This window comes from Tachypleus tridentatus, chromosome 9 (assembly GCF_004210375.1).
Source record: "Tachypleus tridentatus isolate NWPU-2018 chromosome 9, ASM421037v1, whole genome shotgun sequence".
In the NCBI taxonomy this organism is placed as follows: Eukaryota; Metazoa; Arthropoda; class Merostomata; order Xiphosura; family Limulidae; genus Tachypleus; species Tachypleus tridentatus.
In genome coordinates, this window is record NC_134833.1 from 75,711,820 (window position 1) to 75,735,141 (window position 23,322).

At 33.1% G+C, this 23,322-nt stretch overlaps 1 protein-coding gene across 1 annotated transcript in view; it reads right to left on the reverse strand.

Moving 5' to 3' along the window:
* The window catches only part of LOC143227401 (retinal guanylyl cyclase 2-like), a 42,993-nt gene that overhangs the window by 6,777 nt on the left and 12,894 nt on the right, over positions 1-23,322 (reverse strand). The window contains exons 2-4 of the mRNA XM_076458853.1: positions 12,808-13,088; positions 5,747-6,116; positions 878-1,061 (exon numbers count right to left, since the gene is read on the reverse strand). Of these exons, the coding sequence (XP_076314968.1) occupies positions 878-1,061; positions 5,747-6,116; positions 12,808-13,088 (835 nt within the window). The remainder of the gene's footprint in view (positions 1-877; positions 1,062-5,746; positions 6,117-12,807; positions 13,089-23,322) is intronic.

A 23,322-nucleotide genomic window follows, 5' to 3' on the forward strand; every position in this document is an offset into this window, starting at 1 on the left:
GCAAATCTATAGATCTTGCTAATATAGAGATAGTTATAGGTCGGCTCAAAGTCATAGATAAATAAGAATTCCAAAGTTCGCTCTTCTTGTGTTGTATTATAAGCTTACTGTGGCCAATTTTTCAATTCAAAACATCTTTGATGTTTGAATTATCTTATGGTTTACTGTCATTGTAGAATAATTTAAGCCTGTGTAAAGTCATTTCATTCCAAAATGGATTGACACACTCTACTAGTTTTTCTAGATTAGATGTTTCACCAGTGGAATCAGAGCAGCACTGCTCCCCGTACAGTATGGTGCACAGTATATTATAGCATGTGCAAGTCAAATACTAACTTTTGCTGAATGCTATTACCAAACGACCAACACTGATATTTTTTTAGAATATCAACAGGGTCAGCAGCATGGAAATGCAAACTCACTTTTACGTCAACAAGTGAGAACTTGTCTATAGACAACTTATCCGAGACCTGGGATATAATACTGCTGTGAAATATAAAATATCAGTTCTTACGTTAGGCCCTATGAACAATGATAGTCTCACCAATTAATGAGTACTAAGATGATCATCTAACGGACCCAGATCTAGTTTGGATATTGCTTGGTTTTAAAATTAGTGATTGTAACATGAACATACAGTGTCTTTGATAGCTGTATGAATAGTCTGAGGTATAGTAGAGAAAGGGTATTATGCCATGCTTTTGGTTCATACACATATTAGTGCCAAACTACCTAATGCTCAAGATTATTTGAATTATACATCACACATTGTCAGAAAACGTTAAAAAAAGCTGTTATGTTTAAATTTCTGCACCGGTATAGGGAAATGGTACTAGCGCTGTACAACACAGAGAAAAACTGTATACATCAGAGAAACCTACAACGGAGAGTTGTATCTTTCTTCTTCACTGTAAAGTATAGCTTTGACTTTTCAATAGACTTTTCTCGGAAATTAACATTGGCAATCATTACACCCAAATAGTACTTAATATCTTTACAAAGTTGAGCTGAACCATATTTACTGACTGATTCATTAGCTCCGACAACTGCTGACAAATTAACTAAATAACAGATAATATTTTGGAGCTCTAAAGGAAAAACACTCTGATCAAGAAGTAAAAGAAAAAAAGTTTACTACTTACATAGGAATTTAAGACACTATATTTGGTGAATTTTTATATTTTACATTATAATCTTCAGTTTAACTACTAGAAGAATGAATTTTTCAAATTGTGACACATGTTTTCTGCATCTGTGAATTTAAACTGAATTGAACTTTGTCATCTGATCTTTGTTTGTTGAATATTTGTAAAGTTTCCAACTGATCAGGAAGTAAGCATAAGTAATTAAAATTTCAATGTACATTATATAGACTTCAAGGTTCTTGCTGCATCAGGTATATTGCAATATTTTGTAAGCACTTTATTATTCTGTTTCTTGTTTGTTGTGTCAACTATTTTGGAGTACTGTCTAGTGTTGTGTCATAGCATCTCAGTATAGGCACTTATCCAATAAGTGAAACAGCACTCAGTGCACGTGAACCGATGGAAAAGCTATGGCTTTAATTGTTAGAGTGTTATTGAAGTATGCACATTTACTGCAGCAAAGTGAGACTTAGCTTTTAAATTGTGATTGTGTAGTTTTAGATCTGATTTCATCTGGGCAAAGGAAGTGGCAGGATGCAATGTATTCAATTGTTTTCCTACTATGCCGACATTTCTGATCTATCACAAGACTGATGGGCTAACAAAAACCAATGTTCTTGTTTAAGGTCAGGTAATGTGGACATTGTTTCTCTCGCTACCAACTGCTGTTTGTGTTTGAGAGTGAAAGATTTAGTGATCAGCGATTATGGAGGATGTACTATATTTCAATTTCTAAACAAAAGGGAAGTTGGATAATCTATCAAACATAAGGATGAAATTTTAACATCATCAATTAGCATCAGTATAATTCCACCAAATATTTCATCGTTAGTTGGATTTGTAAAAATCTAGGAACTACCAACAGCATTTACTGAATACTGTCCTTGCAAAATTTGATTTAAAAGCAGCGGTGCTTTACATCGTCACTGTCAAGCTGAAGCAAAGAAGTAAACATATGATTTGGCTTTTTTATTACATTGTGAATAAGGTTAAAACCACAAAGAAAAAAAGGGAAGACCACAAGACAGAATATGAGCTTTATCAAACAAAATTGGTATGGGTAGGTTACTACAGGATATCGTCTGAAAGTTAAGGATTGGACTCAAAACAAAAGAATCAGTTGTGCACTTTAAAAAATCACGTTGAAGTTTTTAGTACGTACGTACATTGTGTATATTTTATACATATACCAACACACTCTACTGTCAACTATCCCAGTTTTGTTTGATTTATAGACCTGAAATTTTGCTGTTTTAATTTTGAAAGTTTAGATAAAGCTTTATTTTATGCATCTACTAGTATTTAACTGAGGTATACACTTTTTTTCCTTTTGTGAAATATAGTTGTTTTCATTAAAGTCCGCAAAATATATTACAGAGGAAGGAAAGATAATAAAAGGATATCAAAGCTATAACTTCGGAAAAGCAAAATTTATTTCTGTTATGTTATCCTTTGAAGATTGATAAGATAGTCCAGGGGCAAGGAACACTTGCGGACACTCATGGTTATTTTATCCTACTACTATATATTTAAAGGGCATGTAATATACTGTTTTTCATACATAGGCTTGTAAAAGGTATTCTTCATTATTTGGAAAATATCTCAAAGGTTAAAAGGTAATCTAAAGACGGTTGGTATGGGTATTAAAAACTTTTATTAAAATAAAGTACAGAACAACCTTTAGACTTTCTTATGTCATCTTCGGATTAACAAAGACAGTTTGAAAGTTTTTAATACCCATAAAGCTGTCATTGTTTTGAATTAAGCACAAAGCTACACAGTGAGCTGTCTATGCTCTGCCCACAACGATATCTAAATCCGTTTTTTTGCGTTATAAGCCCGGAGACATAACACTGTACTACTGGGGGGGGAGGGCATAAAGCCGTCTTCAGAATACATTTTTACTTCAAGTGGGTTTACTTACGATCATATCAAGTCCTAGCAGTATATTTATTCTTGTTTTGTATTTATATTTTGGAGCTGTTTAACATTTATCTGTTTAAGAGTGTTTATGATGTTCAGACTGTTCCCTTCAAGAGAGAGGGTCATAGCTCTTCGATAGGTATCAGTTCCCAATGGTTCACACTAGTTATTTAAAACATTGTGAATTAAATTGCTTAGAGCTAAAGGAAAGATTTATTTTTGCAGTAATATACATCATAATTTCAATCTCAGAAGAAAGTTACATATTATTTGGAATACTGATTTTTATAAAAAAGTATTTCATCCTAATGTTGTTATTTTTCTCTTGTTTACCAGTGGACGTACTTGTGCATTGTTAATTGGACGTAGTTTAGTGGTCAATATGTCTTACTATAGATCCTCAGAACCGTGATTCGCCCCCTGTTTCTTTCAAAACGCACTCTACACTTTAGGACTATGGGAGTCTAATCGCACTCTTTGATATAGTAGCTATAGCTCACTATGTATGCTGTTGATTAGCTCTCATCCCACTTGTTTTAACAACTGAAAATTAGGGATAACTAGTGTAAATAGATAGCCATCGTACAGCTTTTTGCGAATATCTGAGACTACTAACATTTTTGGATTTGCTTTCTTTCCACATGCAGACTTAATCTTTTAACTTCCTAACCAGTACTACCAAATTCATTCAAGCATTAAGATACAGAGCAAACAGCCACAATCACACAAGACTGAAAAAAGGGACAGTTGAAGCACGGTTAATGTTCTTTACAAGTAGTTTACAAGACAATCAGGCAAATCTTTAGATGCCCTTTGGTAGGTCAGTTGTACATTTGCTAACTCTAGCCGTTAAAATATCGGATTTAATTTCTCAGTCTAGACAAAGCGTACTTTTGTGCTAAAATCATCAGAAAAACCAAACAAAATAAAATAATGCTACTGCCTACCTTATAAAAGTAGTAATTCCGAGAGCAACTATTACACAGGTAAGTAAGGAAATGATTACGCCAATAGTTTCTTCTGTTGTGAGGGTGATATCTGTGGGCCGAAATATAACATTCTAGCGTCATTATCCTCTGATATTTTATACCAAGCATAAACAAATATCACTCGTAACTGTTTTCTGTAGCTTTATTATTAAATTTATTGTGTTTTAAACATCTTGTGCTCAAGTGCGTGCTAGTTAATTTATTTTAAGAAACTAAATTAATAATAGCCATAATTAGTACAATTTAAACTGAAATAATAACATAATAAAATATTTGCAACAAATCTTAATTGAATAATATAGAAATATGTCACGTATGTTTTAAGTTGAATACAATTCAAAATACCCGATGTAACATTTTGTAAGTGAATTTCTTTGAGGTGTTTGTTCTATGACTTTGGGAATGGAGGTCATACTTAAAGAAGATGGCATAGCTACGAAGTTAATACTTCGTAGTAACTGAAATGTAAAACATATTTTTCTTATATATCAGTACATGAATTAAAGCAATGACAAAACATATAGTGATTCTTTAAATATTGTTCATATACATTCAGAACTTTGCTAGTATCTATTGGCTTTGACAGTCCTAAAACCAACCAAAAAATGCTCGAGCACATTCTATTTGCTGTTGTATAGTTAAGGACCTATAACTTCAAAATTCAGGTTTGATCCCTACGTTGGATACAGCTAACTTTGTCCATTGTGTAACTTTTGCTTATTTATATAAGCAAACATAAACGAAATGTGGGCTAAAGGAAGAAAATGTTTATCAAGGTAATTGTGATTTCCCTTGCGAAAAGATTTGATATTGTCAAATTTTTCAAATTAGTAGGTTTGTTTGAAGAGAGGGAGTGTAGTTCAGATTTTAAAAGAACAAAATAATAATGAGAACATTACAGGATTGCGTAATATCTGAAAATGTTAATCGTATTTCTTTAACAAACAAAAAACATTCTTCTTCTCTCCAAGTAAAATGTCAGTTAGAACTTTTTTACAGCAAAATAAATATTCCATAGGGAATAAAACATTGGAGTGACAAACAAGTTTAGTGTTGTTGGTTTTTTCATTTGAAAAAAATGTAGAAAGAAACGCAATGGTAAGGATTGGCTCTGAATATTTCTTTTTAGTTTATGTATCGCCAAGAGGAAGCAGTTTTTTTGCAGGTATTCTGTAAAACGTAAAGTTTACTCCAAGTATTTAAGACTCAATTACATTTTGGAAATCAGGAGATACTTTGGTGGATTATCACATATCTTTGATTAACAGAGTACGATTCAAATGAACCGAATGACTTTAAGGATTAAGGAAATAGATTTGAAAACATGTTCTGGATATTTACTATGGTTAAAAAACAAAACAAAAAATCTCCGAAAAGACTCTTCTGTGTTTTTACGTATAATTTACACTTATCAGCAGAGCTAATTTCTAGCTGAAGTTTGAAGTACCTTTTTTTTTCAGAAAATTCTGGCACTGTGTCCACATAAGACCTCCAGATTGATATTCCGATACTCACAAGAATAAATAACAGTTATTCTACGTAAGTGATACAAAACAAAAAGTAACAATACCATTTTTGCCTTCCTATTTTCAATGAAAGTATAAGAATCAAAGACCGACCTTTAAGCCTATTTATCTATCTACTTATCTGCCTATCTTCAGTAACATCCAATCACAATTTAGCGTTTACCGTCTTCAGAAACAGAGCATTCCACATCTTGGATGATGCAGTCTGGGTCTGCGACTAACGGTCGATTGAAAGGCCAATCAATACCTTTAATCCATTGGTGATCGATCACGTGAAGATCACCTCTATGATCAATATTAAGATCTGCTACCGCTCTAAAAATTCGGTAATTTGGCCAAAAATCGAGCAACACAAATTTCACCAGCAAATCGCCCACTTCGTCTGTTTCACTTAATCCCAGTAATGTAGGAAAGATTGTATTTCTGGTGTACATCGAAACGTTCAGCCCATTAGTCTCTTGATGGGCTTTTTGAAAAGCAGTGAGAAGTAGTGACACCGAAGAGAACTGGCGATAGAAGTCGTAAACGTCTTCCTATTTGACATGAACAAGAAAGTAAAGCTAACTTTATATTATATATTGAATTATTTCTTTGCAGAAAATAAAATAAAGACAATGAAAACGATAGTAATTATTAGAGGTGTGTATTTTCAAGGTATAGTAGAATAAAATGACATAGGAGACTAATATATTAGCTCAAGGCTAAATTTACAAGACTACCCTTTTCTGTCTACCCAAAACACTTTACACCCAAGGTAAAAAAAATTATAATCGAATTACATAGTTATGTAACTCTGACATCTTGTAACATATAAAAATAGTTTCTATTTCTGGACTAGGAGTTAACACACTCCATATCAAGATTACTGAATAACACGTTTACTTCTAGGCTTAAGATCAGAAAATAATATAATGAGGCTATTAAATTGTTCCTGTAAAATGATGATTAACTCAATTTATAAATAAAATGCTAAGTAGCAGAGGTTAAGCATGATATGTGTGTGTAACAGTGTGCATAAAACTGCGGATGGTAACACATTCTGTATTTAACGAAGTATATAGTGATTTTCATTTAAGATAATGGGCACATGCTCTTTAGATAGGGTATTGTTTGTCACAGTCTAGTCATTCGGAAAACTGGAAATACTCAAAGAGCGAAAAATGTAAAAAAAGTACAAAAGAAACTGGAGAGGACTGTTTTAAAATTAATGATTAATTAGCTTTTTTATCAATATATTTGTTTACAAAGATAATTGATGCTGCTTTCAAATATAAATTTTAGAAAATGTGTTTTGTTTTATAGCAAAGCCATGTTGGCCTATATGTAGTGTTCACTGCGGGAAATCAAAATTGAATTTTAGTATTACAAGTCTGTAGACTACCGGGATATTTTTAGAAAAGATATAGATATAAAATCGAATGTTTCAAAAATATTATGATTTAACTAGTTTTCTAACTCACCTATTAGTCGGTTAAAAGAAATTCTGTTAAAGTGTGTTTTTTATAGCAAAGCCACATCGAGCTGTGTCCACCGAGAGAAACCGAACCTTTGATTTTAGCGTTACAAATCCGTAGACCTGCCGGTGTTCCAGCGGTGGACATTCTATTATTTGTCTGAAGCGAGAAAAAAATTGCCATTTGGCCAAGGAATCAGAGAGCAATATGAACTTATGGATGAGAAAATGGAATATCCATATAAGGAATCTTCTAATTACGAATAAGCTCCGTCTTACATTATAAGCATGACCAATAACAATATCAGAGAGATTTATAGACATGTCATGAAAGCAATGCAAGATGAGAAAGGCGTATCATGTGAGTTTGACAATTCTTTTTATATCTCAATAAAACAAGCAAATGAGAGGTTCTAAGTTTATTTATTGGCTCGAAAATACCTGTAGTGCGTTCTTCTAATTAGTTGGACACATCTCGCATAAGTATAGAAAGAAAATCAAAGAGGAAATTCGGCGCGCAAGCGCTTCATGTGACACGGAGAAGTTAAGATAGACATTATACTTTAATATTTATTTTTAATTAATAAATTAAAACTTAGAAAATATTAAAATATGAATTATAAAAAAATAAATTTTGATGATAAATCTATTGATAATAAAGCCATCTCTCTCTCTCTCTCTCTCTCATAATCCGAGGGGCACCAAACATGCCCGCCCTTTTTATCGTGGGGGCGTTATAATGTAACGGTCAATCCCACTATTTCTTGGTAAAAGAGTAACCCAAGAGTTGGCGGCGGATGGTGATGACTAGCTAGGTCAATCCCACTATTTCTTGGTAAAAGAGTAACCCAAGAGTTGGCGGCGGATGGTGATGACTAGCTAACTTCTCTCTAGTCTTACACTGCTAAATTAGGTACGGCTAGCGTATATAGCCCTCAAGTAGCTTTGCGCGAAATTCAAAAAACTCTCTCTTATTTTTTTATATACTATAAATACATGGAAATTAAATGAAACTCATACTAAGTTTCTTAGTTCGCACAAATAAAAAATAGAAAGCAACTTTTTTATTTTTTAAGTAGAATCTTCCTTTGAAAATTGCCTGTTTGTACATTAACTCTAAGAGACGATTTAACGTTTCACGAGCGCTGCTGTGATGACGATTTTAAACGTTCTCAAAATGGGTTTTGCGAGAGCTTATTAGGCCTATTATGATGTCTGACATGACTCTCGTGCACCACATTTCTTTAGGTATGTTTATATCTTACCTTGTTTTTACACTCATTACTCAAACTTATAATGATGACCCCTCGTTGTTTGTCTTTACGTACGAGGGCTGTTCAAAAAATACGCGGACGGACGTCATAAAACAAAATGTACTTTATTTAGAAGTTACAGGTCTGGGACCCCTTCAAAGTACTCTCCTCGCCAACGCACACACTTATCTCAACGATGTTTCCACTTGTTGAAACAGTCCTGGTACACTTCTTTTGTAATGTCTTCCAGCTCCTTCGTCGCATTTGCCTTAATCTCGGGAATCGTCTCAAATCTTCTTCCTTTCAAGGGTCTTTTGAGTTTGGGGTACAAGAAAAAATCGCAAGGAGCAAGGTCAGGTGAGTAGGGGGGTGAGGAAGAACAGTGATCGAGTGTTTGGCCAAAAACTCACGAGTTCTGAGGCACAAATTTCGCAGCAACGCGGTGCATCTTCAATTTTTCGGTCAAAATCTCGTAACAAGATCCAACTGATATCCCACACTCTTCAGCAAGCTCCCTGACAGTCAGACGTCGATTTGCCCGCACCAGGGTGTTGTTTTATCGACGTGTGGGTCGTCAGTTGACGTGGAAAGACGTCCAGGACGCTCATCATCTTCAATGGACTGTCGACCATCCTTAAAACGTTCATGCCACTTGAAACATGCCGTACGCTTCATAGCAACATCACCGTAAGCCGTGTTAAGCATAGCAAAAGTTTCAGTCGCAGATTTTCCACGTTTAACACAAAATTTCACAGCAAGTCGTTGCTCCTTCAGGTCATTCATTTTGAAATCCGCCAAACGAAAAAATCGCACTTCACTTAAAACCGCGTAGCTAATACACAAATGAAGATATCTGCAATCGGGAAATGGCGTCGTAATTAGCTGATCTGTGCAAACCTAGCGACATCAAGCGGATTCCCCTGGAACCAACTGGAGCCGCGCAATTCAAGCAGTCCGCGTATTTTTTGAACAGACCTCATACAGTCTGTAACGTTAGCTACCTACTTGTCACAGTCAGTGTGCGTAATATTCCTTTTGATTCAAAGACGAACCCAAAAGTTACCAGTAATGGCTGTATAGGCTTATGTTTGTATGCAAATTCAAGCATCTATACAAAGCGAAAGGAAAACGATTAATCCCCAAATAGTTGTTAGTGTGTTGCTCTTAGGCACATCTAGCGTATTTTACTTTGAACTTGTAGTCGACTTTCTTTGCATTTATGTTATTAACCTAGGCTTAACTTGATTATATGAACTTTAATTGATTTTCATGTTACTTGCGAACTTTGAATGTTTGTTTATATTGCGCCAAATAATAAAGACCACCAAATCGGTTGGGTAAGGTAATTAGAAAACTGATTTCGTGGCTTTTATTATTTAAATTCCAATCTAAACAAATGCTTTAATTTATATTTTTTTCTTGTTGTGAGCCTGTTCATATATTGTTATTGGTATATTTCTGTATTACCTGTTGCTGAAGTTGGGTTTTACATGCATTTTACTGCTTATTTATTTTATTAATTCATGGATAATTAAATAATGTATCTAAGTAATGTGCTGATGTGAAACACATCATGGCGGATACTTAGTGCATATTAAACTAAGCTGGAAAGTTCACTTTGAAACAGCTTCTAGTTTATATGGTATGCAGCATTTCAATTTTTCCGAAATGCGTGGAGCACGATTTGTTGCACACAAGACGTAGAATAAATCATTTATTGAGTAACTTAACTGGTAGTTCTTGTTCGAGCAGTAGAGAATTCCATAAGAGTTTGTATAATGTATGTTCAAGGCTTATCCATATGAATGTTGTAAATTAAATAGGCTCACGAGTACAAAAATAGAGTAGAAGGAATTGATAAGTGTGTAATATATAAAGTTTCTTATATCTGTAGTCAAACTTATAATGGCCAATTGAGAAAAATTTTAAATTCCGGATCAAAGAACATAAATACGCGGTAGAGAAGTGTAAAGTAAATTAATCGGTATAAGCAGAACATACGGCGGAAAAATTTCATGTTATAGACTGGAGCAACACTGAGTTGATAAAAACAGCTAGAAACCCCAGTGACGCTGCGGTATGTCTACGGACTCAAACAGCTAAAAACCAGGTTTGGATACCTGTCGTGCGCAGAGTACAGCCCATTGTGTAACTTTGTGCTTAATTCTAAACAAATAACAAACAAAGCAGGTAGAAATTAAAACTGAAATAAGTATCATTGAAAAATAAACAAACAAAGATCTATTAAAGAATAAAGCTGGTCCAGATCTATAAATAATAAAGTACTGAACAAGTGTTTTGTAACTCTGGGTAGCTTAAACGTAGATGTCGTTATAGGCATTTGAATAATTGTTTGTTTGTTTGTTTTGGAATTTCGCACAAAGCTACTCGAGGGCTATCTGTGCTAGCCGTCCCTAATTTAGCAGTGTAAGACTAGAGGAAGACAGCTAGTCATCATCACCCAACGCCAACTCTTGGGCTACTCTTTTACCAACGAATAGTGGGATTGACCGTCACATTATACGCCCCCACGGCTGGGAGGGCGAGCATGTTTAGCGCGACACGGGCGCGAACCCGCGACCCTCGGATTACGAGTCACACGCCTTACGCGCTTGGCCATGCCAGGCCGTGAATAATTATGTGAGTATATAAGTCCCAGCCATGGCTTTACCATTACTTATGAATATGGTGTCATAGGATATTGAAATATATGTAGAGTATTTTTTAGGCCAAATCCCTGTTTTCACCAACTATTTGTTGCGCAATGAGTTTTAACGTTGTGTTCTTTTTAATTGTAAATAGATAGTTTGAAACATGTGTCGGTTTTAAATCATTTATAAAAGTATGTTTTGGCTAGATACAATAAGCTATGGTAAATCCACCAGGGAAATTGAGTGTTTAGGTTTACTTGCAGATCCTTTATGCTAAAAATGAGAAATTTTGATAAAACTAATACTAAATGACAATGGTTAAGAACTTCTTGAATGGAGTTAAAGCTAAGGATTTTGAGAAGGAAGGAATTTAAGAAAGTTTGGATGGTGGTAGAAATAGTACTGTGCATGAAGCCTAGGTATAGTGTTATTGAAGCAGGATTTAGTCACCTTACCCACACGCTCATTGACCAAAGGCTTAATTTAAAATATGCAACAGTGGAAAACCTTCTATTAAAACAGATGTTTTTGCATGGACACACATGGAAAAAAAATATTAGAGAAGCAGCCATAGAGAAGTTTGTGGCTTAAAAGGAAGATGAAAAAATTTGATGTAAAATCTTTTAGCATGGTTATAGAATGTGCAGTCACAAAAAATGTAAGTTAGACATGTACATTGACAATAAAAATCATTCTGTTTGTGAGAAAGATGTAATGAATACTATAAAGAGGATGATATTGATTCTAACATGTCTAGTAGAACAAGGGATGAGGTTGAAAGAGATGAAATTATTTTTCAAGCACAGATTACACGGAAGTAATTTGATATTGACATTGCTGATGATTCTCATGTACGCAGTGTGTGTGAGGATAACGAATGAATATTCTGAGGGTAAGGCGCTTACTTTTTGACATTTTATTTGTGAAGTACTTGCTAACTCTGTTCATCTTTAAACAGTGCTTGAATCAATTTGCATAGAAAGACACAAACTAGTACAACATACATCGAGATATAATGAATGATACAATCTATAAACCAATACAGTTTCCCAAACTAGGAACTGCGCCACACTAATATCTAGACTGAGCTGACGGTGTGCTGACAAAAAAAATCTACTTACAAATGTTCAAAAAATACGCACATACAGTACGTTACAATAACTATTTTATTGTGTTTTCAAATAAAAATATTAATCGCAATACAAAATTTACTTAACACATTTTAATTTTCAGGTAATTGTGCTAGTCAAGCTTTTCCATTTTCTCTCTCACTGCGTTATGAGTACCGCTATTGGTTTCGTAGAGACTTAACTAATTCATTCTACCTTTAAGGATGCTGATTAGAGTAATTTACTTTTAAGGATACTGATTAGAGTAATCTACTTCTAAAGATACTGAATAGAATAATGAACTTTTAAGGATAATGACTACTATAACCTATTTGTAAGTATTCAGGCAAACAGTATGCATTCAAAATCATGGTATTCAGTCCAAATCCTTTTATTCGAAATGTTGTGTTTCTAAGTGCTCAAAATCGTTTAACAACGTCACTACAGGAGTACCTTTCCACAGACAATGTTGTAACATGTCTTCAAACAGAAGTATTACGTTGCAACATTACATATTAAACGTTCAGGTATTTCACCATGAACCAAATACGCAATTGTTAAATATATAGTTTTTGTTGCCACAGCTTTAGCTGATGCACATACGTCACTACTTTTGTTTATTTTCATAACACGAAATAAACTCTCAACTACTGTGTTATAATCATAACAATTGTTGCTACTATTAAAAGATGTTTGCAGAAGTATTGTATAGCTTGATCTATTTTCAATATTTTTTTGAAAATTTCTATTTTACTTACAACTGAGGTAGTGATTAATAATTCCTGAAAAGTGTCTACGTTTTCTGGGTTTTTCCAAATCTCCCCATAGGTGGCGTTGGGAGCGACGACTGTGACAACGAAAACGGCTCTCAGGATGTTGACAGGTAATATGGATAAAGAAGGTAATAACTTTGGATATAATGTAGTTGTCACGTGTAAGACAAAGAATGCGAAACGCCCATCTGCCCACCCAAGCTTTTCGGCAGCTCTTAGCACGTTGCTTAGCAACGGCATCGTCAGGTCCATGCTGAGGATGATTGCTAGAAAAGGAGAAATTTTTAAAGTTCATTGCATTTGTTTTACATATATCAACGTTAAGGATATATATATAAGCGATGTCTTATTCAAATACATAAAGCAATACAGCTATTTCTTCTTAAGGCAGGAAAAATATTGTACAGATATCCCTTTAGAGGCCAAATGATAATCTCCTACTGTCTTTAAAAGAGAACACTTTTCTATTAAATTTGCTTACACTCTTCGCACTTTTGGATATAGCATAAATTATTTAAGTATTCGATAACTTGCAGGTGTACAAATTTCTATGGATATCTAAAAGGATTTATATTTTTATCTGAACATCTTCCACGTTATAATGGAGCTATACATCATTTTTTAAACTATACTGAATCTAAATGTTAGCAAATATTAGTGTGATGAACATAAATAATGGTATTGTGCTTCTTGAATCACAAAATATACTTTTGCCAGATAATTTGGGAAAGGCATAACTGAAATATTATTCTTACCAATTATTTAAAACAATATAAATAAGGAATTTCTCTGTAATGCAGTCACGAAAGTTAAAACAAATCTGACTACAAAACTAGTCCTAAAGGTTCAATATCAGATATAGTTGTTTGTTTTAGACTAACGCCACAATGGGCTAGCTACTGTGTCCACCTCATAGAATCGAACTCTAGATTTTAGCGTTATAAGCTCGTAAAGTTTAAGTTGTCCTATTTGGGTGCCACATTTAGTTGATGCAAACTACAAAAGTAAAAACAAATAATGTTAAAATAGGACATACAGTTTAATATCAAATCTAGTTAAAGCAATTGCAATACTTGGTAAAATTGTAACTATAAAAAAGAGGTTTAAGAATTTGGCCCTTACGTTCAGTTTTTTTAGGATAAGAAATACTTTTGTTAGTAGCGAGGGCTAAACCCTTTTAATACAACCAATAATATTAAGATATTATTAAGTAATTTTTGGTCAGATTAGAACACGTATTTAGATCATAGCACATACACACGAACACATGTACGTGACGTCATATTTTCTGTCTTTTGCCAGATTTATGTTGTTTGTTGCATTTTTTTTAGTTCCTGTAAACTCAGCGATCGATTAGTGAAGCAGTTTCTTACGTTTGTTTCTATAGTAGACTTTTTCATGCATCATATTTTTATCAACAAATGTGGTAAAAGTTTTCCATGTTTTAGAAATCGTGATAAATCATACTGTTGATAAGTCAAACACTATACAAAACTTATCAACATCTCAAATAGTTCAACGTCTCTTTGACAAATTACACGGGAAATAAAAATGGATAAAAATATATGAATTAGATGAATATGATTATTATTAATTTGATAGTAATTTTTAGACAACTTTAAACCTCACTTAGTATTGTACAAACAAATCAGAATTTGATACTAGGTATCTTTCTAAATAACTAATGTTTCACGCTTTAGATTCCCTTAACGGTAAATATCCGTTATTATTTATTTATAGGCTTTATTGAAAGGTTAACATTAAATATTTACGTTTTGATTTTTGTCATGTTTTCCTGTGATTTTCCTCTAGAATTTTCCAGTTTTGTCATAAAATTTTTGATAACGGTTTCAGTACTCTATTAAAGTCGTCTCCTAGTCCTAACTTTTCTACATTTTACGCTTCCAAAGTTCTCTCCTTTGTTTTTACTGCAACCTTCCCTGCTCTTGTAACCTAAATATGAGTGTGCAGTTTTATGCTCAACTGTACGAAATAGGCGAACTGATTGAAATACGTAAATTAGATTTTCATATCAGAAATGTTTTTCATATCAACTAGGCTGCAGCTTACTCACAACAGCGTGTAGGTAATGACATTTAGAGATAAAAACACTTGTAAAGCAAACATTTCATTATATCTATAGCTTATATAAAAACAAACTGACTTCTCTCCTCCATTTTCACTTTCGTTTCAGTGTTAACGGTATAATGAAACTCAGTGGGAAAATAACTCTTTGTACTGAAACAGAACACGTGCATTGCATTTGAAATCGTCTGTAGCTTGACGAAATTGGAGCACTGAACATCTACAACTGATTTATTCCAGTACACTTGGTCGAGCACTTTTTAAAGTAAAAGAACATCACCGAATGTAATTTATTCTCGTTCCTACGATCATTTGAAATTTAACCACGTAATGCATGTTTACAATATAAGTTTCTCTCAGTAATTCCATGTATTACTAGAGTTAAGTATTTTGTTTGTCATCTCTCATTTCTCAATATTGTAAGTTTTAATGTTTTAGTATATTTTGTATAATATAAAATGCGTACACTATATTTCAAAACATCATACAACATAAAATTTCTTAAATTTCTAAATTAAATATCTGACATATGCATATTGACATACAGATAACTGGAAAGTAATTTAAGAAATTTTGAAAGTTGTTCCTCAACTAAATCAGCTTTTTATTAAAGTAGATAGACTTCACCTCTTAAACGTTTATTTTTTCATTTAATAACTTTTTTAATACCTCTTTACACGTGGATTCTTAGTGAGCTTTAACTATGTATAACAAATTGGAATTTCTGATGTATAGAAAGCTCCGAAAATTCTCATTAATTTTCAAATTATAATAGTAAACTCTTTGAGCGGAAAAGCCCCTCGAGTGTGCAACTACACAGCATGATTGCTCGGGTTTTCCAATACGTTACAAAACACTACTGTAAAATAACATACTCAAGTTAATAGAAATTAGAAGTCAGCGAATATTACGAGAAACTGTTTGTCATTTTCAACTGCCAGTTTTTTTAGGAAATACTGATTAACATTTGATTAAAAGATTATTACCGGGAAATAATGTGTACACTAGATCCAAATTAAACTATTGGCTATCAGAAGAGACAGGATCAACATTACAATTCAAATACTGTCTGTTTACCTTCACTCTTATTTGTACTAAGTTAAAGTTCTTATTCGGATAAAAACGTTTAAAAATTTTGTTGGAATAAAATAAATTTCTTGTAAACTTTAGAGAGACTAAATATTACGATTTTGGAGTCAAATTTATGTTTAGATATATATTTGCATCTGAAACCAGGTAACAAGCATAAGCGTTACTAGATTTCAAGTATTAATTTTTTTTTCAACTCTGAACTTAATTTTCTAATCTTCTTCCATTCGGCATCGCCAGGTGATGAGGACACTCGACTCGTAATTTGAAAATCGTGGGTTCAAATCTACTCATTCCAAATATGTTTGCTCTTTCAAGTCGTGGGACGTTAAAATGGTACAGACAGTCCCACTATTCGCTGGTAAAAGAGTGTCTCAAGAGCTTCCTTCCATCTAGAGTTAACACTGTTAAATAGGGACAGCTAGCACAGATAGCACTTGTGCGCAAAATTCAAAACAAACAAACAGTCTTCTTTATTAATTTTAATTTTCATATTAAAGTATTAGGTACAAGTTTCAAGTAACTGAAACAATTTATCATTTCGTTGCCGAATAAATGTGCGCGATGTTTATAAAATTTTGGATTATTTTGTTGTTGTTGCTAGATGTAAATTCCCTTTACATAATCTTAGAACTGTAATTACACAATACATAAAAAGGTTCATCACCTTTCCTAAATTACAGATCTCATCTGTTTGAAAAGTTTTTTACAAGATAACGCTATTATTTTGATTAATGTATTTTAATATGTGATCGTTGAACAAAGATGCCTATAAAATGTTTGGGCGAATAGTAAAACATCAACTCCAAACTTCTAAGAAAAGATTTTAAAATGTCATCAAAACAACGACCTTAAAGTTGAAATAAAAGAATGTATATGTTGCCCCGAAGACTAACTGATTAATTGTATTTTTTTCCTTGATAGTTCTTTCGTCTTCAGTAAATTTTCTTGTTCTGCCAACTCAATACTTCTGAAATCAGATTTTGTGTTTTAATGCTTCTTGGTTCGAATGAAGAGACATCTTGTGGTTGAACATAAAAACATTCTACTTTAAAACAGTACCTTTTACGTTTACTCTGGTACGTTTCATGACTAAAATTTGAAATGAGGCTCTTTAATTGCAATTACTATTTGTTCTCTTCCTTTTGGATTAATACCCTTAAAACTATTTTAGAGTAAATATGTTAAAGCAATTTAACTGCTTTTTTATGTATATTTACAGTTAAAAGAAATACTCCCCACAGTGGCACAGATATACAATGCTCGAAAGCCCGCTTTGTGCTTAAACTACAAACAAATTTAAAATGAACACAAGGTTAAAATCATTACACAATAAATAATTATTAAATTAGAGAGTTGCCGAAAAAAGACAGAATTTAAAAGTGAATTAAATATCAAGAAATTAATAAAATTGAAAAAAAACAATGATATAATATTAAACAAGGAAGCTGGTTTAGGTCTAGAAATAATAAAGTAGTGGAAAGGTGTTTTGTAATTCTGGGTTATAAGAATGTAAATTATTGTGTGGATATATAAGTCCCAACCGCGCCTTTACTGTAAATGGCATAATGTTTAGGGGCAAAAAGAGACCTGTTTCAGCTGCTTCATACTCTGAGTCAAACTAAAACTATTAAATAAATAAATAAAAATGTAAAGTCAGCCATTGTCATTCATATATCTGTTAAGCTTTCTTTTAAACACATTCAAATTTACTGCCTCCACAACATCCGAAGGCAACTCATTCCATAGGCAAACTACCCGATTTGAAAAAATAAAGCTGTCTTAGCTCAATACGGCTTCTTCCTTGCCTTTATCCATATTTGTGTTCCTTATTTCTATAATTCCCGCTTTTAAATATAAAAATGTTGATGCATCAACATTATTAATTCCTTTTAAAATCTTAAACATTTCAATAAGATCCCCATTAAATTATTTTTGCCAAGATAAAACAGTTATAAGGATCTTAATCTCGCCTCACATAACGCTTTCCTTCATCACATCTACCATTCTAATAATCCTCTGAACCATTTCCAACACTTCAATGTTTTTTTTAAGGTAAGGAATCAAAGACTGAACACTCCAAATATGGCCTAATCAATGGCTTATGCAATGAAATTATAACTTCTTCAGACTTTTATTCAATATTTCTGTAAATACAACTTAAAATCTCATTTGCTCTACCACTAGCAACAGCATATTGGTTGTATGGCTTAAGTAGACTTATCAACCATTACACCAATATCATTTTCTTTCATGACACTATAAAGGTTATTTCTGTCCAAATTATACTTTTAATTTACGTTATGATAACTTACATGCAATGTCTTGCATTTATCATAATTAAAACCCATTTGTTATTTATTTGACCAACTCAATAAATGATCTAAATCATTTTGTAAAGCAGCAGCATCCTTTTCACAACCAGCAACATCCAAGACCTCAATATCATCAACAATTTTAAGTAATTTATTGACCATTTTTTGTCTTTGTCATTCACGTAAATCCAAAAGAGCAACGGTCCCACGACTAAGCCCTAAAGTACACCACTTACAGCATGAATCTAGCTTGATTAGCTCCATTTATAACAACCCTCTACTTTCTTCCATCAAGGCACTCTTCTATCCAGTTAGTTGACTTATCCCCCACACCTGGAGAGAAGTTTCTCTACAAGCCATTAATGTGGCACTTTGTCAAATGCTTTCTTAAGATCCAGATACTCCAAATATACACTCTTACCCTCATCTACATATGCAGTAATATTTTCAAAGCATGTCAAAGATTTGTAAGGTACGATTTTCCCTTAGTGAAACCATGTTAATTATCCAATACAGTTCTAAACTTTTCTAAATGACTTTGCAAAGTATCTTTTATCAGACTTTCCAAAACGTTCCCCATAACTATTGTAAGACTAATACATAGAGTAACAACGTCTATTACCTCCCTTGAAACTACGAGTGACTTTAGCTAATTTCCAAAATGACCCTCGGAATAGGAGTCGAGCGCCCTAACCACCTGTCGATGCCGGATCAATACAAAAATATAACATCTAAGAATTTGCTTTATAATATTTACAGGAATTTGAATACTGAGGGAGTGCTCACGTAATTCTTACAAATAAAATGTGAAATTTTGCTCTTATGAAATTTATATTTTTCAAAACAGTAAGCTGATATGTGATATTTAGGAATTTCAATAAAATATAAACGTTGTTAAATAAAATGATTTATGAGTGAAGTTTTCTTTTCATACTGAAAAAAGCTTTAAGAGCAATCGTAATTACAAAAATTCGTAAACGTTACAAAACGATGAAGTCGCAGTTTTATTAAAATATTAAGTTCTAATTTTCACCTATGTGTAATTTTAGGCGATAATTATTTTTTGATCTGTGTATTTCACGTTATGTAATAACAAAATTTTTCATTACTGAAAATACTGAAGCTTTCAAAGTACGTGTAAATCAGGAAAAAAAAGTAATTTACATTCCGATGAACATTGTAAAATCCTATTGATTTATCATATGTTTATATTAGTGGTGAAGACATTTCAAAGTTTCCTTTTAAAAATATGGATAAATAATAACCATTTTAAAATTTCATTACGTGACAATAGTTATTTTTATACAGTATCTTTTTAACCTGAGTTGTCATTTGTTTGTTGTACTTTTCATCACATTAATTTGTATAATTTCAGTCTAATGTGTCTCGATATACTGAATTAAATTATGCATTGAAATCGTTCAAATAAAACCTAACAGTATTTTAAAGGAAATGTTTATTAATATTTGAGAAACATACTTTTAAAATGTACATTTAAATTCGTATGCAAGGAATTTTCAGTTTTTGTTTGTTTTCTCACTTTATAAAGATTTTCTCTGCGATTTGTCTTGAAACAACAAGAATAAGTTGGCTTCCACCTAGTCTGTAATTAGGAAATTGACCTATAAATAATAATAAGATCATCATTACTAATACAAATCAATTGTTTTTCACGACAAAAAACTAAAAAGAACAGGATAATATATGATTTAGTAATTTATCGTGAGTCTTTCGTACTGTGTCTGAAACATATCTCTTGTAAGAACTTGTTGTCTCATCATGGAGGAAAGCTTTACGAATAATTCATATCTAGAAATCGTTCCAACGTAATCTAACCTGCAGTTTCATAAATAGTACGTATAATCAATGCATTTTGTTAACATGTTGTAAATTCGAACCGTCATGTGATGAAAACGTCAAATATCTGAATTAATGTGTATATATCCTGTACATGAACACAACCAGAATCTCTAGAACAAGAGTACTTTCATCTTCAAGAAGTTACTATTATGATTGGGTGATGTTGAAGAACCATATGATATATTTTTAAGTTACTATATTTGTCTTTCTTTTTCACAACAAGTTTGTTTGTTTGTTTGTTTGTTTTGGAATTTCGCACAAAGCTACTCGAGGGCTATCTGTGCTAGCCGTCCCTAATTTAGCAGTGTAAGACTAGAGGGAAGGCAGCTAGTCATCACCACCCACCGCCAACTCATGGGCTACTCTTTTACCAACGAATAGTGGGATTGACCGTCACATTATAACGCCCCCACGGCTGGGAGGACGAGCATGTTTGGCGCGACCTGGATGCGAACCCGCGACCCTCAGATTACGAGTCGCACGCCTTAACACGCTTGGCCATGCCGGGCCGTTTCACAACAAATAATTACACTTTTAGCTTATCACAAATAGTGTTAAGGTATCTGTAATAGTTGGACTGTTAATTTGCTACAAATGATTATTATCACTAGTAGTAGGGCCTGGCATGGCCAAGTGTGTTAAGGCGTTCGACTCGTAATCTAAGGGTGACGGGTTCGAATCTCGGTCGTACCAAACATGCTCGTCCTTTCAGCCGTGGAGGTGTTATAATGTGACGGTCAATCTCACTATTCATTGGTAAAAGAGTAGCCCAAGAGTTGGCGGTGGATGGCGATGACTAGCTGTCTTTCCTCTAGTCTTACACTGCTAAATTAGGGACAGCTAGTGCAGATAGCCTTTGAGTAGTTTTGCGCGAAATACAAAAAACAAAACAACCACTAGTAGTAAATAGTTTTCATTGGCGATCAGTAGTTATACTTCATTACACCTTAATTTTTGGTGTTAAGTTTATCATTAATAGCAAATAACTTTCACGTAGTACAAACAGAGTTTTAGCATAAATCAAGAATTATGATTTTAGTTTACCACCAACAGAAAAAAAATATTTTAAACACCAATATAGTTTACCACTAAGTTTTTATTTCTCGTTCAGCGTTATAACCTTAATTCGCTATCAACACTAGATTCTTTCGTCTTACGCCAATAGCTAAAATTTTAATTTATTACTAAAAGTTTGAATTAACTGCAGTAGTTTCAACAATGCTATGTGAATGTTTCCTTTAATATCCTTAGTATCTTTATTACAAAAGTAACAACCTCCAGAGGCACAGCGGTATGTCTGCAGACTCACAACGCTAGAAACCAGGTTTCGATACCCGTGGTGGGCAGACCTCCAATATCGCCACGAAGTGAAACATAAATTCACGGAATATTCATAACAATTTTCAGTTTCTCCTAATAATCATATTATCACTTGGAAATTGAAAATCGCAGCAAAAGATATAAATATCAGTTAGCAAAACTTTTTGTTTTTGAATAATATTAAAAAATCTTATTAAATGTATAATAAAACTAAGTTTTATCACAGATTGTTCAACAATATTTCTAAAGGACTGGAAATAATTTATATAGATTAAAGTTAAATGAATTCAAATGTTTAAAGAATTGCTTAGGAGGTTTATTAATTTTATCAGATTGAAAATAAAGTTTAACAATTTAAAAATAAATTTATTATAACACACATTGGTAAAGCAGAAAAAAATTTGTTTTAATTGTAAAAATTATGGTCAAACTGTAAACAAAGGACTAAATTTTATTCAACAACACTTCTCACGTTAAAGCAAATTACCAATATACATACTATGGCTAAAACTTTTGTAAAATATTAACCTAAGTCTGTTACATGTTAAAAACGAATTACTGTATTTATATACTATTCCCAAGGCCCGGCATGGCCAAGCGTGTTAAGGCGTGCGACTCGTAATCTGAGGGTCGCGGGTTCGCATCCCGGTCGCGCCAAACATGTTCGCCCTTTCAGCCGTGGGGCGTTATAATGTGACGGTCAATCCCACTATTCGTTGATAAAAGAGTAGCCCAAGAGTTGGCGGTGGGTGGTGATGACTAGCTGCCTTTCCTCTTGTCTTACACTACTAAATTAGGGACGGCTAGCACAGATAGCCCTCGCGTAACTTTGTGCGAAATTCCAAAACAAACAAACAATCTATTTCCAAAAATATTAAAAATGAAATTAAATTCGGATTTATGACCAGCTTAGTGAAGATTTTTTTAAAGCAGTCTGTTATCTTATTCAATAAAATTCTTAATTTATTACTGAATGACATTAAAGAAAATGATGACAACATTCTTGACTTTTGGATTACTGAACCTCATCTACATTATCCAGAAACCTAAATGATACAAAAGTGATTATATTTTAGTTTATACTTTTGATTTTGCGCTTGTACATAGGGAAATTCTAGAAGATAACATGTTTAGAAATCTAATTCTATTGGTTGATGGATTTTTCAGTTTACGATTGAATTACATATAATTTTATGATTGTTGTTGTTGTTTTTTTATTCCGTGCAAAGCTACACGAGGGCTATCTGCGCTAGCCGTCCCTAATTTAGCAGCGTAAGACTAGAGGGAAGGTAGCTACTCATCACCACCCACCGCCAACTCTTGTGCTACTCTTGTACCAACGAATAGTGGGATTAGCCGTCACATTATAACGCTCCCACGGCTAAAAGGACGAGCATGTTTGGTGTGACGGGGATTCAAATTTGCACATTCTAATGAACACCAAGATAGGAATTATTGGGGCATATAATATAGAGACTATAGAATTAGATACAATATAAAAATTGTGTGGTTAAAAAACATTTTTCGCAAATTCAAAACTTTTGTGTCAACATTTTCAAATGTTATTTATCTGCAAGATTTTTTTAAATGTTCATACAAAAGTGTGATCTCTTTCATCGGCTGATCAGTCAATCTAAGCTAAAATCCTGGTTTCGATACACACGATGGGCATAGAATAGATAGACCATTGTGTAATTTTGTGCTTAACAACAAACAAACAAAGTAAAAATGTGATAATTTATTTAATTTTGTAGAAACCCAATAATAATAATAATTACAGCATGCATGTAATTAACATACGTGAGTGTTAATTTGTTCGTCTAATTAAGCA